Here is a 16,945-nt window from a genome sequence, read left to right as displayed (position 1 = left end):
TCAAAATGGACTTGACTTTACCTCAAAATCAGTAGCTTTTTGGTAAAAAAAAAAGTCACTTGTTTGTTTTCATCTATTATTAAATTGAAACACACTGTGTGTGAAAATTAACTTTGTTTAAATTCAAATGAAAATCACAAAGGTTGCTATTTCACAAAGGAATAGTACTCTAATGCTTGCACTCTTCCTATACTTGCCTTTCTTCCATGGTTTCATCATTCTATTGATTCTATCCAAATATAATGACACAAAGTTTGAGTGACTGCTATGCTATTTATTTTCAATGGATATTATAGTTTTTTATGGTAATTTCTTTGCTTCTTTAATAATATCTCAGCCAACTATATAGAATGATCTTCCTTTGAAAATACCAGAAAGTGACACCCCCCAACCCCCCTTCCTTTTTTTTTTTAATTTCCCCATTTTTAGAGAAAATAATAAGAAGAGCATAGATAATCAATGACAGCAACTGTTTTTAGGTGAATTTTTACTGAGTTATTGCTTGCCAGCCTTGTAATGTAAAACTAGTTTAATTGAACTTATCCTAAGATAAATGTGGTACCATTGTATGACTCTTTAAAGTCTTTGAATCAAACCAACTATGACAACTTGTAACAACTTCAATTTGACAATAATATTAGAGTTGGATTGAATAATTTCTTATAACAAATTATAAGAAAAGATGAGGATATAAAGAGATACTCATTTATAATTCTTTGTCTCACCAGATGGTAGAGATATACAAAGATAAGAGTTTTTAGCACATTTAAAATTATACAATTATATTAGAATGGATTAGTCTTATATCTAATATAACTTTCTAATGGTAAGATAATTATTCTAATTTCCAGACATGCACTAAAAATAATTGACCTACCACACCCACTTGTCAAGTACTCAAGCCCATATTGTTTGTGAGTGACTGCCATACCTTTCTTAATTTCATTTCATTAGTAGAATATGGTTTAGAGTACATGAAGTTATGGGGTTGGTTGAATAACAATAAATATGTTTATATTATTTATATTCATTTCACTCCTGGCAAAAGGAGGACAAAAACAAGATAAGTTTTTGAAATTTTAGAATTTAATAAGGGGCGTTTGGTACGAGAGTTTGGTTTGGTGGGTATGAGAATGTCAAATCTAATCTATGTTTGGTAAATTGATTTTTAATGAATAAGGGGTGTTTGGTACGAGAGTTTGGTTTGGTGGGTATGAGAATGTCAAATCTAACCTATGTTTAGTAAATTTATTTTTAATGACTTGGGGGTTTATGTTTCCAAGTGAGTCTTATTTTTTTAACTTAATTTGTGGGTAATCTTAACCCTTTTAAATACTTGAGTTCCACATTCCATTAATCTAAATCACCTCTAACTATACTCCCACAAATCCAAACCTCGTACCAAACACGCCTAACAGATTAAAAAATAAGGCATTCTATTTTGACATTTTCCAATCATTTTTCCATCAATCCAAACACAAGCTAAAGTTGCCATCAACTAAAGTTGTCATCAAATGGATGAGGAAGACCACTTTGTCTGGTTACACCAAATGCCAACATATGCAGTGTCACTCTGACAATTTTGGGATTGTGATGCCAAATTGCCAATTGGCATGGCATAGGCCAAAAGTATTTTTGACACTAACCTATTAAGACATACCTCATTTGTCTCTATTAAGTAACCAAGTAAAGTGTTATAGATTTACAAGTATGACCATGTTTTGTTTCTTCAAGGAATGGTCAAGTTACTCTTTTTTACAGCTTTGCTCACAAGTATGTAATCTCATCTGTGATAAAGTTTGATTAATACATAGCCAAGAAAATGGGTTTCATGTGAAATTACCATTCTATCCATCCAACTCAACAATCAAATCATATCAAGTTGATTGTGTGTGTGTGGTTGGTAGTTTTCTCCAAATAATGATTATACATTTTAGTAGCTTTCCATGTACAATACAAAACAAAACAAAGGAAGAAACTTTGGATACAATGTTAAGTTACCCAAGTTTGTCTCATAATAATAATACTAATAGGAAGCAAAAGAGTGTTGAAATGACAATGAATTTTATGGTTAAGATATTTTTTTTTGGGTACATTTATGGTTAAGATATTTGCTTGTAATTTTTTATTTAATGATGAAAAATGTCCAAAAAAATTATTCATTCCTAGCTCCTTCTCATATATTGGATAGGTGGTTGCTTACAGGAAACAAAACTTCATTTTCCAAAAATAATAATAAACAAATAAATGCAAACAAAAATCTGAGTTGCTTTTCCAAATAAATAAATATGAACAGATTCCCATAAACTGAGAACACAAGTTTACCTTCTCTAACTTTTCAGTTTTTAAAATATATAGGATAATATTTTTTATTGGAGCTTCCCTTGAAATCTTACTGGTGGTGCTCTCAGTGCTCTCGATATTTGAACAGTTTTCGGCGTGATTTTCTTATGACCATATATATTGTAGTTATTTAGAGCATTAGCGTGATTTTCAGAAAATTCTGAATAGTTTACAGTACCGAAAACTATATTCAACCATATTATTGCACTGTAAACTATTCAGAATTTTCTAAAAATTTAAAAGATGCTTTAAACAACTACAATATACATGGTTATAAAAAAAAATTATGCCGAAAACTGTTCACGGATCGAGAACACTGAAGAGCCCTACCAGTAGAACTTAAAGTAAAACTCCTATATGAGAATTGTCTTATATCTTTATTTATAAAAGAATTCATTTTTTTTTTGGGTAGAACACTATAAATATCTTAATTATCAGTTTAAATCCAAAAATAAACAAATTTCAATACCAGAATTACTTCACAACACCAAATATATATATATATATTATTTTGCTATTTGAAAATGATGATATGAAATGATTTTTTTTAATTGAGGGTGCATAAACTAAACCTTTAAATAGTATATGAAGTGATAAAATGTTTATAGAATAAACATGTGAAATAAAGACATTCATACAGAACAAAGACAGGAACTGTATTCTCATAGAATTATTGTTTCACAACTTGCAATGCAAACTTGTTAGGTCAATAGTCAATTCAATCAAACAGTTCTTTAATTGCACTAGACTAACTATTTTGGACAACACTAACTGTTATTTATTGCATAATCATTTTCCATTTCAGTTTATGGTACCTTTTTCCATCTAATTATTTATTTTTTTTATATTTTTTCTATGAAACATTGTTATATTTAGGAGGACCTTTCTATTAATTGATCATCACCCACATTTCTATATAAACCTACCAAATTGAAATGGTCAAGTTTATTTAATATATAAAGCTGTAATCACCAACAGTAAGAAGGAAAAAAATACCAATTTAGGGACCAAAAGTCAAAACCATTGAGTTTTTTTTTATGACAAATAGTATTTATGTTATTTGATAAGTAACATTTGTGAACCTATTCTTGTGTCATTTAATCAAGGCAAAATGCTTTGCATCCCGATCGAATTTTCACCCGATCGAATTTTCACCCGATCAATTCGGCAATTTTTTATTGGTATAATTGATTAAAAAATTATAACTTTTTAGAAAAAATTTCAAAATATCCAATTATAACATAATAATTGGCCTTTTGATTGTGCTCGTCGTCAGCATGTATAGCACCACTCTTAATAAAGAGATTGTAAATTTGGGACCTGATTTTGTTATGAAAATGACAAAGTTAGATCAATAGCACGATTATTAATTATTTAAAAAGTATATAATAAAATAAAAAGTACAAATGAAAATGAAATACTTAAATATGAAACACAGAACAAAATTTATCCCGGCAGAAAAAGCCTTATTATTTAAAAGAAAAAAAAATAACTGCAAGTTCAAAGATTACAGTTTTCTTTCTCAATTAAAACAAAAGATTACATTTTTCTTCCTTATTAGAGCAAAAGATTACATTTTTCTTCCTTGATTAAAACAAAAGATTACATTTTTCACTCAATTTAGGAGAACTCGTGAATATAATTATTGACGTGACCAAAAAAGCCCGCCAACCTTTCATGGTAAAATAAGATAAAAGGGCAGAAAAGGAAAATGAGAGAGAATATTCAAATAAAAAACAGAGCTTTTTTTTCTTTACATAGCTATAGCGGATGTAGTTTAGTTTGTACGGACTATCATCAAATTTTGTTGATTCTTTCTGAGATGAGAGTGGCAAAAAAATGTCGTCTTGGGTTAGCCTTGTTTTGTTTGGTTACAGCTTTATTTTTGCATACATTATACAAATAGTTTCTTCCATATTCTGTGGTATCAAAACAATCAGTATCTCATAATGTCAAATTCAATAGATAAAGACATCGTATCCGTGATTTTCACCTGTCTGTCTCTCTCTAATTCCTTCTAGCTGTGGCCCTGGAATGTTGAGTAGTTGCAAAGGAAAATATCTTAAGTAGAAGTTAATTATGGGTGAATTCGATGTTTGTGGATAATTTACTTTACTCAAAGTCTATTCTTAGCTCTCACGAGATGGTCTTGGACAGAGCTATATACACAACACAACCATTCACATGTTGTGTTTACTTTTAATGCTGTTCTTGGCTTTTTCCTCTGCTCCTTTTTACGCACAAATCAGTTTCTTTTTCTCTTCTTCCTCTTATTCAGAGCTCCAGTCATATTTATTGGACTTGGAGTTTCTGTTTTCTTTGTATTTGATATCTGCTCCCATTGAGTTTTTCTGTCAGTACTGGGAATTTGGCTTTCTGGGCATTTGCTAAATCAGATGTATTGATTCATAGACCTCAGTCTATTTGATTTTTGGTTAAGTTAAGGTAGTGTCCAATCTGGGTTTTTGTTGAAAATGAAATTTTTTGCAGCTTTTGAGCTTTTTGTTGTGTTTATAGTCTTTGTGCTATCTGGGTTCGGTTCTTGTAAAGAGTGTACAAACATTCCTACTCAGCTTTCATCGCATAGTTTTCGATACGAGCTTTTATCATCCAAGAATGAAAGTTGGAGGGAAGAGATGTTCTCACACTATCATTTGACACCAACAGATGATTCAGCCTGGTCAAACTTGCTTCCAAGAAAGATTTTGAAGGAAGAAGATGAACTTGAATGGACAATGATGTACAGGAAAATGAAAAACTCAGGTGTTAATGATGGTTCAGGGAATTTTCTCAAGGAAATATCTTTGCATGATGTGAGATTGAATCCTGTTTCGACACATGGGCTGGCACAGCAAACGAATTTGGAGTATCTGTTGATATTAGATGTGGATAGCTTAGTTTGGAGCTTTAGAAAGACAGCAGGTTTGGCAACTCCTGGAAATCCATACGATGGTTGGGAGGCCCCAGATAAAGAGCTCCGGGGTCATTTTGTAGGTTGGTTTTTTTTCTTTTTCCTTTCTAATTCGATATGTTTCTGATATATGTCTTATGACACATTTGGTACATTTTATAATAGAAAGCTTGCTTTTGTGATCTTGAAGGGCATTACTTGAGTGCAACAGCACAAATGTGGGCTAGTACTCACAATGATACTCTCAAAGAAAAAATGTCTGCTGTAGTGTCCTACCTATCTGAATGTCAGGAGAAATTGGGGACTGGATATCTTTCTGCTTTTCCATCTGAGCTATTTGATCGTTTTGAGGCCATCAAACCTGTCTGGGCTCCATATTACACCATTCACAAGGTTGAGTTTACTTGATTTGTTTCACTAGATGTAAAAGAGGGTTAAAACAATGTTATACAATATAACTTATTGACTTGTCTACTTTGACAGATTCTAGCAGGTCTACTGGATCAATATACATTAGCTGGTAATGATCAAGCTTTCAAAATGATGACATGGATGGTTGATTACTTTTACCAGCGTGTTCAGAACGTGGTCTCCCAGCACACAGTAGAAAGACACTACCGGTCACTCAATGAAGAAACTGGTGGAATGAACGATGTTCTATATAGGCTGTACAGAATCACGGTTGGTAATTCCCCCGATGGCATTGTAGCTGTTCAAATCTAATATGTGGTTGGAATTTACTTGTATTATTGTGATGGCAACGTGACAAGCATCTTTCATGTTGATGTGATCAGGCAAATCCAAAGCATTTATTGTTGGCTCACCTGTTTGACAAACCGTGCTTTTTAGGCTTGCTTGCAGTTCAGGTAAGCAGTATTTCTTTTGGTTGGCTCTTCCAGTACAATCATCTATTACTAAAGGACAAATAATTTCAGACTTTTAACCAATTCAATCCTATTCCACATCACCAAATTTTTGTCTTTTGCTTGTAGGCGGAAGACATATCTGGTTTTCATGCTAATACACATATCCCAATTGTCATTGGTTCTCAAATGCGTTATGAAATCACTGGTGATCCAATTTATAAGGTAATTCATTTTTCTTCATTTTGCAGCATCTGTCTGCAGTTTTCAATGAAGCTTGCAACATTTTTATTGCTCAGTTTTGTACTTAAAAAATGGTATTGAATTTCTGTTAATAAATATCTGTGGTGGACTTAAACCAGTTACTAAAAAAAGTCTATAGTGATCTTTTAATGAATTACATTCATTCATTGATTCAAACTATTGATTCCCAGGACATAGGGACCTTCTTCATGGAGGTCGTGAACTCGTCTCACAGCTATGCAACTGGAGGAACATCAGTCAGTGAGTTCTGGTATTATTATTAAGCTCATTGAGTTTTAAATTATATTCATTCATAGTAACTCTTCCTTTGCCCGAATCTTTCAATTCTAGCTAAGAAGTTTCTATAACTTATTTCATTTCACATTGCTGGTTCTTCCAGACTAGTTTTGATCCATCTTTAATTTTTCTTTCTTTGTTGGCTGTACTTCAATCTGCTGTGAGCAGGTCTGATCCCAAAAGATTGGCAAACACTCTGCAAACTGAGAATGAAGAATCATGTACTACTTACAACATGCTAAAGGTATCTTTTTTTTTTCTTTTGATTTTATAAATTGCCATAGTACTTATATTTCACAGTAAAATTATGGTAAAAATATGCTTTGCTAATTCAAGTATGTGTTTACAATGTTTCAGGTCTCTCGCCATCTGTTTAGGTGGACAAAAGAAATGGCATATGCAGACTATTATGAGCGGGCTCTTACAAATGGCGTGCTGAGCATTCAAAGAGGAGCAGAACCAGGAGTTATGATTTACATGCTACCACAAGGTCGTGGAGTTTCCAAGAGCTCGAGCTACCACGGATGGGGAAAGCCATTTGAGTCTTTCTGGTGCTGCTATGGAACAGGTAAGGCCTTGTGCTTAGTTCTTACTTGTTGAACATATATATATCATATGGAATACTTTTTTAGTTTGTGGTTCCTTATGATTTCTGCTCTAGTAAAGTCTTCATCTTGATCATTTTTCAGGAATTGAATCATTTTCAAAGCTAGGAGATTCTATATATTTTGAAGAGAATGGAGGAGTTCCTGGTCTTTATGTCATCCAATACATACCAAGTTCCATTAACTGGAAACTAGGACAAGTTGTACTTGATCAGAAAGTTGATCATGTTAACTCATGGGATCCTTACCTTCGAGTGACTTTCACAATTTCTTCAGGAGAGTCAGGAAAATCATCAACATTAAACTTGCGAGTGCCAAGTTGGACGAAATTGAGTGGCGCCAAGGCAACGTTAAATGCTAAAGAAATTTCTCTACCAGCTCCAGGTTGAGTGGATTACAATTCCATATGAATCTCAAGTATTGCATTGTTTGTGAAAAACTGACATTTTAACTTTTGTTATGTCTAATAATGCAGGTAATTTTCTGTCAATCACTAAGAATTGGAGCCCTGGTGACGTAGTAACACTTCAGCTACCAATTACAATAAGAACAGATCCCATTAAAGGTAGATTCATTGGGTCTCCACCTTTATAAACTCACATGTTTGCCAAGCTTTCCAGCATAACTTTATGGATATATGCTGACCAATTTTCTCTTCAAAATAATCCAGACGACCGGCCTGAGTACGCTTCAATACAGGCAATTCTTTATGGCCCTTATCTGCTTGTAGCTCATAGCAGTGGTGATTGGGACATAAAAACTGGATCAGCTTCAGCTAGCTCTTCTTCAGATTGGATAACTCCAATCCCTTCCTCTTACAATGATTATCTGGTCTGTTTCTCCCAAGACCATGAAGACTCAACACTCATCTTAACAAACTCAAACAATTCAATCACCATGGAAAAGCTTCCTGAATCTGGGACAGATTCTTCTCTTAAAGCCACTTTCAGACTCATCTTAACTGACTCACCTTCTTCAGACATATCCACAACCAAGGACATGTTTGGAAAATCAGTGATGCTGGAGCCATTTGATTTTCCCGGCATGGTTGTAGTGCAGCAAGGAGAAGAGAACGACCTTACAGTGACAGATTCCTCCAATGGCAAAGATTCTTCATCACTTTTCCGCATTGTTTCTGGATTGGAAGGAAACAGTGAGATGGTATCCTTGGAGTCAGAAAGCAAGAAAGGTTGCTTTGTGTATAGTGTGAGCAATGAGGCAGGTGGGAGATTGAAGCTCGGCTGCAACTTGAAGTCATCATCAAGTGCTGCAGCCAGCTTTGCCATGAATAAAGGACTCACTGAGTATCATCCTATCAGCTTTGTGGCTAAAGGGGCATCAAGGAATTTCCTTTTATCTCCATTTTTTAGCTTTAGAGATGAATCTTACACTGTTTACTTCAACATTGCAACTTAAATTAGATCTTAACAATATGACACGAGCCACCTTCAAATGGAGTATAAATTTTCATTCATCAGGTAGTTGTTTATTGAAAGTCCTGAAATAACTTTGTTAAGAAGTACACATGAGAATCAATTTTAGATATTTGAAGCCTCATTTGTTTTAAGAGGGTTCTGTCCTCATTTGATAGTCGTAAATTTATATATATATATATAGAACAATTCTTCTATAGGGGCTTCACTTTAAGCCCTACTGGTAGGGCTCTCAGTGTTTCTCGACCCGTAAACAGTTATTGTAAACTATTCGGAATATTCTGAAAATTTGCAGGATGCTCTAAATAGCTACAATATACACGGTCATAAAAAAAATCGCGCCGAAAACTGTTCACAGGTTGTAAACACTGAGAGCCTACCAGTAGGGCTTAAAATGGAGCACTATAGAAGAATTCCCCTGTATATATATTTCTCTATTGGTTCAGGTTCTTATATTACTTCAAAATACCAGGTTCTTGGTGTTTGTATTGTAGAAGATGTAGTTAAGGCTTTGGTTTTTGGTGATGGTGAGCCATGGATATGCATACTGTAGTTTTCTTATCTTTCTATGAAAATGTCTACTCATAGTTTTCTATCTTCATATTGTGTATGCTAATTTTAATTTTCCATGAGGACTAATATCACTAATTGTTTGCTACCTCAAACTATAGTATTGTAAAATGTACTTGTAAGTTTAAGATATAATTTGAGACTTAAAATTGTCAAAGAACATAAATTCAGGACTACCAGTGAAAGTCATAGTTGAGTTAAGCAAGGAATCGAAAGAAGAAAAATGAGTAAAAACGACAATATTTGACAAAACGACAGTGTTTCAGAAAAACGACAAAATTCAAGAAATTTACGAAGGTGAATTATATTCCATCATTGATTCAAAGTATTGATTCCTGGGACATAGGGACATTCTTCATGAAGGTCTGGAACTTGTCTCATAGCTATGCAACTGGTACTATTACTAGAAATAAACTCATTGTGTTTTAATTATATTCATTCATAGAACTGATCTTCTTTAGCTTATTGATTTTTCTTTCTTTCTTTGTTTCTTTCTTTGTTGGCTTTACTCTAAATCTGTTTTGAGCAAGTCTAATCCCAAAAGATTGGCAAACAGTCTACAAACTGAGAATGAAGAATCATGTACAACTTACAAACATGCTAAAGATATCCTAACCTTTTCTTTCATTAGATTTTTATAACTTGCCATAGTACTTAAATTTCACAGTTGAATTAAGTGCGGAATTGAGAAAAATTGACTCTTGAAAAAAAAAAAAGCATTTAGAGACTTAAATGATACGATTTGAATAGGTTAGGAACCTAACTGATACAAAATTAATTTTTTAGACATTAGTGTTACAAAGTATAAAAAATAGGAACCGCAGCTGAAGAAAAAAAACTCATTATATTGATTTATGATCAACTTTTGATGTTGAGATAGCAAGTTTTTTCATTTTAATAGTTATCTTTAAATCTAATTTTAAATAAATGATATTTTTTAGCGTTATAATCTTAAAAATTGATAAAAAGAGAAAAGAAGAAGACACAAGAGTAGTTGTCATTGAATTCACTCCACTAGGGTTTCAAGTTAAGTGACTAATATGAAGCACTTTAAGTGAATTGTTGGATTTTCAATGAATTTTAACTATTTACTCTAAAAAGCTGTTTGAGGTGAAGCCACCATATGTAGCTTTTTGTGAAAGAGCTTTTGAAAAACTCAAAACCCACAAAGTTACGAGGTTGGCCAACCAAATCCGAAGATTGAGCTATATATGACTACTTCTTTTGACTCATCTGGATCAATTTGGGTCGAGATTTAAGCAGGGCTCGGCAAGCTAGGACAATTGTTTAAATTTTTTTAAAATATTATTATTTTTCAATACAAAAATGTCTTCAATTTAAAAAAAATATTAATTTGCATATAATTTTTTTTTATAAAAATATCATATTTTGTATGAGAAATTAGTAAGATTGACTTTTTTTCGAAGTGATTTTGCACTATAACCTAATTTTGATAATTTTTTGTAAAATAACATCTGTTTAAAAATTCGATTAGTAATCTAAATTTTTCGATTAAATATTTAAAATTTTCAATCAGTTATCTAAATTTTTTTACCAAATCTATTAGGTTACTAATTACCAAAAGCAAATTAGATTGCAAAATAGGTTGTAGGAGAAATTGGAGAGTTTATATGTTACATGTGTATGCAAGTTTAGAGAACCGTAAAACTTGAGCAAGCATATTGGGATTGCTTGGATTGGATTCACAAAAAGGTTGTGAATTAATATTTGGATTAAATTTATGAACATGTGTATGATGTCAGACATTTAAACCCACCAACACAAGAATATGAAGATGAAGATGAAGATGAAAAGGGATTTTGTACGACACAATACACAATAATTAAAGATAATTGGTAAAGGGGTATTATCGGTGTCAACAATAGAAGAGGTGACTTACTGCTATTAGTGCAATCAAATATCAGATCTTACTTATTTTAATTTAATAAGTATTATGAGAGTATCTCTAACTAATTAAGGGGTGTTTGGTATGAGGTAAAGTAAAAATGGGAATGTGAATCTAAAACTATTTCTATATTTGGTTCAAATTTTAAGAGAGTAAAGTGATTAATTTGTGTAGGTCTCATATCTATTTTAATTAAAAATAAAATGAAATATTTTATACACAAAAATTTAATATTACCTTCATCTTAAATCTTTCTACAATTTCTAAAACAACTCAAACTATTCAAAACAAACATATAAGTATTTCCTGACAGGATATTGTAAATATTAAATGTCAAATAATAATCGTCGTTATTAATATTAGGATAATGGGACCCACTTCTCTGCTCAAGTCATTGAATCTTCACAAACGCATCATGTGCGCTGTCTTTCTTTGGCCACCGCTTCTTTTCTTCTCTCTCTCTTCACAGCTGTTCTCTTCCTCAAATAACTCTCTTATTTCCACCATTAATATTCCTACCCTATTTGTCTCACACTCCAAAATAGTGATAGCTTTAGGTGAAAAAAAAACGATCACTTCAAAATGGATTGATTATGATTCTTAAGTTTCATTCTCCACAAAGTCAAATAAATACGCCGTTATTATTAAGTTGTGAACTATGATAACGACAACAGCGCCAAAAGAGGTGATTTTGTAGATTATTACACGACAAAATTAAGCATATCATCATCATCATCAATTTAAATATTTTGTTATTACATTAATGTCATCGTAAAATACATTGATTTCAGTTTTGATCTTCAGAGATTTCCAAGTACAAAAACTTTGTATTTTTCTCAATATTATCGTACGAATAGAAAGTTGACTACGGTCTTAGAATCCCACTCATCAATTTTTTACTAAGTAACTTCAAATATGACCACTCAACTAAACCAAGTCCCCCACCCCACCCAAAAAAAAAAATTACAATAATTAAAAATACCCATTACATTATATATTCACGACATGATTTTGTTAAAAAAAAAAAAACATATATTTTTTTTTATAATTATCTATTATATCTACTATTACCAAATTTAACATGCTTTTAGAGGCTTTCCACATAAACAAGCATTGTAAGTAAACGACGACGCTTCAAGGTGGTCAAACGGCGAGCCAGCTGGAATTGGGCCGCACAGTTGGTTATGGCTCAAATCCAAGTGTCCAATATACGATGCTGAGGATATCGTTTTGGGTATTGGGCCCGATAATTTGTTGTACGAAAGGTCCAGTACCGTAAAATAAGATCTCGGCCCAAAAACATTGGGGATACGTCCCTCCAATTTGTTTCGGCTCAAGTTTAAGTTTCCAATAGCTGAGTTCATCAAACTCGCCGGAATATTCCCCGACATCATATTCCCGTCGAGGTTCAAAGTCGCCAGAACCGCCATTTTCCCTAACGACTCCGGGATCGGTCCCTCGAGTCTGTTCAGAGAAAGATCCAGATCCGCCAGACGGTATATGGTCGAAACGGCTGGAGGAATCGTCCCGGTGATTTGGTTCCGACTCAGCAGAGCACGACTGAGCATTACCAGCCTGTGGAAATCACGAGGAAGACCTCCGGAGATTTGGTTGTTTCTGAGATCGAGGTGCATCAAGCTCGACAGGTTGGTTAAGGAGCGGGGGATCGGACCGGAGAGTTGATTATCGGCGAAGTTGAGAACGGTGAGGCGGAGGAGCCTGCCGATATCAACCGGAATCGGACCGCTGATCTTGTTACCGATGAGATCGAGGATTCGGAGGAACGGCAAGGTGGTGATGCACTGAGGAATGACTCCGGTGATTCCCTTCCAGTCGGCGATTGTGATGCTGGAGAGTCTAGGGAGCTTGCAAATGGCGGGAGAAATGTAACCGGTCATGTAGCCGGTTCGGTGAGCCCGCTCGAATATCGGATCTTCGGACTCTCCACGGAGGTTGATATCGGCGACTCGACGGGTTGTCTGGTCACAGCTGACGCCGTACCAGTTGTGGCAGCAGTCGGTTCCGGTCCAGGAGCTGAAGATTCCCAAGTAAGGCTCGTGGAGAGCCGCTTTGAAGGCCAGAAGCGCAGCTCGTTCCGACGGTGGACAGGCCTCGGTGGCGACGGCCCAAGTAACGGCCACCACAAGAATCATCATAGAGCCCAAACCCATATTAACGTTGATAATAATACTATTGAGTATCAATATTCTTTTCTTCTACTGCTACTACTTTTGAAGCTTAAATAGCATGATATGAAATGAATGACTTGAACGGTGGGATAAGGTCGTGTTATTTATACAGAGAAAGTTCTGACATGGTTTTATTGAGCGGAATGACGATTTTGCCCCTAACGTGGGATTGATTATAGAGTGACACTAGGCCAGGCCAGGCCAGTAGGGGGATGGAAAAGTTGTAGGTTCATTGCAACAGGAACAGGTCTCGTGTGCTGTGCCTTCCTTGCACCTTCTCTTGCTTCTTCTTGCCACGTCATTATTTTTTTTTAATATATATATATTGTTAATTAAGAAGAAGATAAGAGTGTTGTTGAAAAAAAAAAAAGATAAAAAGTGAGTGTAAGAGTACAACATTTAAAACTCGAAATCTAAAAGTCTTTTGTGCAGCAAAAATGAGAATATTGATGTATTTATAAGAATATAGTCCATAGGGGATATAAATATGATAGGAGATATAAATATTGTGTTATATTTTGTATAATTTTTAGTGTTGTACTATAATACATAATTATAAAAGTTGATGCAAGAATTAATATTTCATTCATCTTAATTTGATATTTCCACCAAAAGTTGATGTAAAAGTATAGTATTTATAGTGATATAAAATACGTATCATGTTATATTGTGATGTAAAATACGCATCATGTTATATTGTGTGCCAAATTTAGCAAAATTTTTAGCATGTGTTAAATTTAGTAAAACTTTAAGCATGTGACAAATTTAGCATAACTTTTAACACATTGTTAAACAAATATTTTCTAAAATGAGATATAATTCAGCAATGCATCACCAATATAGCACTGTTCTAAAATTACAAATTTTTTCACCTTATAATCTAAATAAAATTTTGTTACTAATGCAAATTTTATTATATTTTATTATTATTTTGTATATTTTTGGAGATAATTTCTTATTCATCTCGTAACTATTGTAAGGATATTAATAATGGACAAATTTTAGTAAGTTTGTTTGGTGGATTGAAATATTTGAAAAGATTGAATACCCACTAAAGTCTTGTACCATAATTAGTACGTGTGATTTTGAATCATAAGAATTATGAGTAGTTGAATACACCACATCGAAAGAAATTTAGAATAGATAGCTTTTTTATATATGTATACATATATAGCACAATTTTTTTTTTTTTTTTATAGGAGCTTCACTTTAAGTTCTATCGGTAGGGCTTTCAGTGTTTCTCGACCCGTGAACAGTTTTTGGCGCGACTTTTTTTTATGACCATGTATATTATAGCTATTTAGAGCATCCTGTAAATTTTCAGAAAATTCCGAATAGTTTACAGTATCGAAAACCAAGTTAAAACATGTTGTTTTCCACGCGCATAAAAAAAATTAGTCACACGTGCAACAACATGTTTGAACCTAGTTTTCGATACTATAAATTATTCAGAATTTTCTGAAAATTTGCAGGATGCTCTAAATAGCTACAATATACACGGTCATAAAAAAATCGCGCCGAAAACTATTCACGGATTGAGAACACTGAGAGCCCTACCAATAAAGCTTAAAATGAAGCCCCTATAAGAGAATTCACCTGTATGTATATATATATATATTTGCATATATTATGAGTCAAACAATTTGAATTTTTTTTTTTTTTTTTGAGTAATTTAGATTCAAGTCCTTATACTGATGTTGTAGGTCTATTCTTCTAAGTTTCTAAAATATATTCTTGCAACTCATGATATCCAATTGTTATTATTTAAACAAAACATTAAATTGAAATAAACAAAATTTGGTGTGTGGAAATAAATTTTTTTAATGAAAATGATTTGAGAGTAGTGATCTGAATGGAAAGTACTCTTTTTTTTATATATAGTTTAGTAGTGATAATAATTAATTGAATAGTGAAGAGAATATAAAATTAGGCAAAAAGTTAAGCTACTTCACTGTTATATATTATATGCAACATCACGTACAAGATGGGGACCCAGCTTTTTCAAACTTTTAAACTCTCTGTTTGTTCAGAAAGAAAGAAAAAAACGTCGGTTGGCTGGACTTGAAGTTTGTAGTCTATCTAAATATTGATCATTTCTCAATTATATATGGATTTAGATCTTTTGTGTGCATAATTTACTGTGTAACATAATGATTATTTATATGACTATAAAGATGAATCTACCTAGTAGTAATAGTAGTACTAGGAGTAACGGTAATAATATTGATGAGGTTGAGAAAGGATTATTTGGGTGATATTCGAGGTTAACAAAATGATTATTGGTAATATGGTTTATATTTTTTTTTATACTGTGTTTTGTCTCATTACTTGTTTAGACTCTATGTTTTGTAAAATGATTAAAAGAGAATCCTAAACTCAATTTTGATGAAGAAAAAATTAAATATAACAACAAAGTTTTTAAGCAGAATGATTTTATTTTTGTTCTGAATTTTTAGTTTGGTAAATTATTTATAATTTTAGTTGAGAAAACATTGACCAAAATCGAGTTTTTGGGTTCTATTTTAACCATTTTACAAAACATAGGGTCCAAAAATTAATTTGTCAAAACACAGAGTCTAAACAGGTAATGGAAAAAATATAGGGTCCAAACAGATATAAACCCTTGTTAATAAATTGTTGAGATATTGTACATTGAATTGCTAAGGAACACTATTGGGGTGTCCAACATTATAAGGATGTGACATATCGCTATCACTGTAATCGAAACATATTTGAATTTAATAAGTATTATAGAGTATCGATAATCTACCATGGGGTGTTACCTCTTGTGGTGTTAGGCACCTTAAGGTGCCTGTTGACGCCGTTTTTCGTCAACAGATAAAAGAATAGAGCACGTAAACAATTTAAGACAATGGCCAAAAATAAACAAACGAATCAAACACGGTTTTTTACGTGGTTCAGCAGTTAAATCTGCCTAGTCCACGAGTCTCTGTTATTAATCTCAAGATTATCTCTAAACAATTCTTTAGCAAGAATTCTCCAGAGTTTTCTCTCAAGGATTAGGATTTCGGTCATTTACAATGGTGCATGCCTTCTCTATTTATAGAGAAGGATGCAGAATACTATCCCACATATTTTGGGTAGTTACTCTTTTGTGAATACAAATAAATGGCTTTAAATGCCAATAATCAGATATTAAAGGAAACGTCCCCCAAAGATCAGGGGGCGTATAACTGTATTAAATAATATCCCACAATTCTTGGGGATTCACATCAACTAATGAGGACTACATCTCATAGTTATTACACTCGTAGATACTCAAGGTGGTTATGGCGTATCTTCAAGTCTCCAGCATCTCTGGTCTCATGTCATTGTGCGAGCCACTGACATCTCCCGAGCTAACGTTTCTTTCGAGATGGGATATCGAGATCAAGAACCATGCTCAGAAGTTCCTGAAGATGAAGGTGTTCTCGGAGCTACCTTTCGAGATCGAGGTCATTTCGAGATCACCGCACTCGAGATCATACATCATACTTTGCAGGCTCGACTTACAATCCTAGATTACTCTAATCTTCACGAGACCATTTGTTGCGAACTCAGCTTTCGAGGTCATATTTACTATGG

General features: G+C 33.3%; 2 protein-coding genes across 2 annotated transcripts; one reads left to right on the top strand and one right to left on the bottom strand.

Moving 5' to 3' along the window:
* Positions 1–4,165: 4,165 nt before the first annotated feature.
* On the top strand, positions 4,166–8,829 carry LOC133790387 (uncharacterized). Its single transcript, XM_062227999.1, has 11 exons — positions 4,166–5,337; positions 5,445–5,647; positions 5,738–5,935; positions 6,049–6,120; positions 6,247–6,342; positions 6,552–6,631; positions 6,826–6,901; positions 7,015–7,225; positions 7,347–7,646; positions 7,738–7,827; positions 7,933–8,829. Exons 1-11 carry the CDS (start codon positions 4,818–4,820, stop codon positions 8,676–8,678), a joined length of 2,592 nt encoding a protein of 863 aa, XP_062083983.1. The 5' UTR covers positions 4,166–4,817; the 3' UTR covers positions 8,679–8,829.
* A 3,071-nt stretch (positions 8,830–11,900) lies between these two features.
* LOC133790386 (DNA damage-repair/toleration protein DRT100-like) lies at positions 11,901–13,440 on the bottom strand. The gene has a single exon (XM_062227998.1). The coding sequence runs from the start codon at positions 13,340–13,342 to the stop codon at positions 12,248–12,250; it is 1,095 nt and encodes a 364-aa protein (XP_062083982.1). The 5' UTR covers positions 13,343–13,440; the 3' UTR covers positions 11,901–12,247.
* Positions 13,441–16,945: the final 3,505 nt, after the last annotated feature.

Source organism: Humulus lupulus, chromosome 7 (assembly GCF_963169125.1).
Source record: "Humulus lupulus chromosome 7, drHumLupu1.1, whole genome shotgun sequence".
Taxonomy (NCBI): Eukaryota; Viridiplantae; Streptophyta; class Magnoliopsida; order Rosales; family Cannabaceae; genus Humulus; species Humulus lupulus.
The sequence above is the reverse complement of the archived record's forward strand: the minus strand, read 5'-3'. Positions and strand labels throughout refer to the sequence as shown.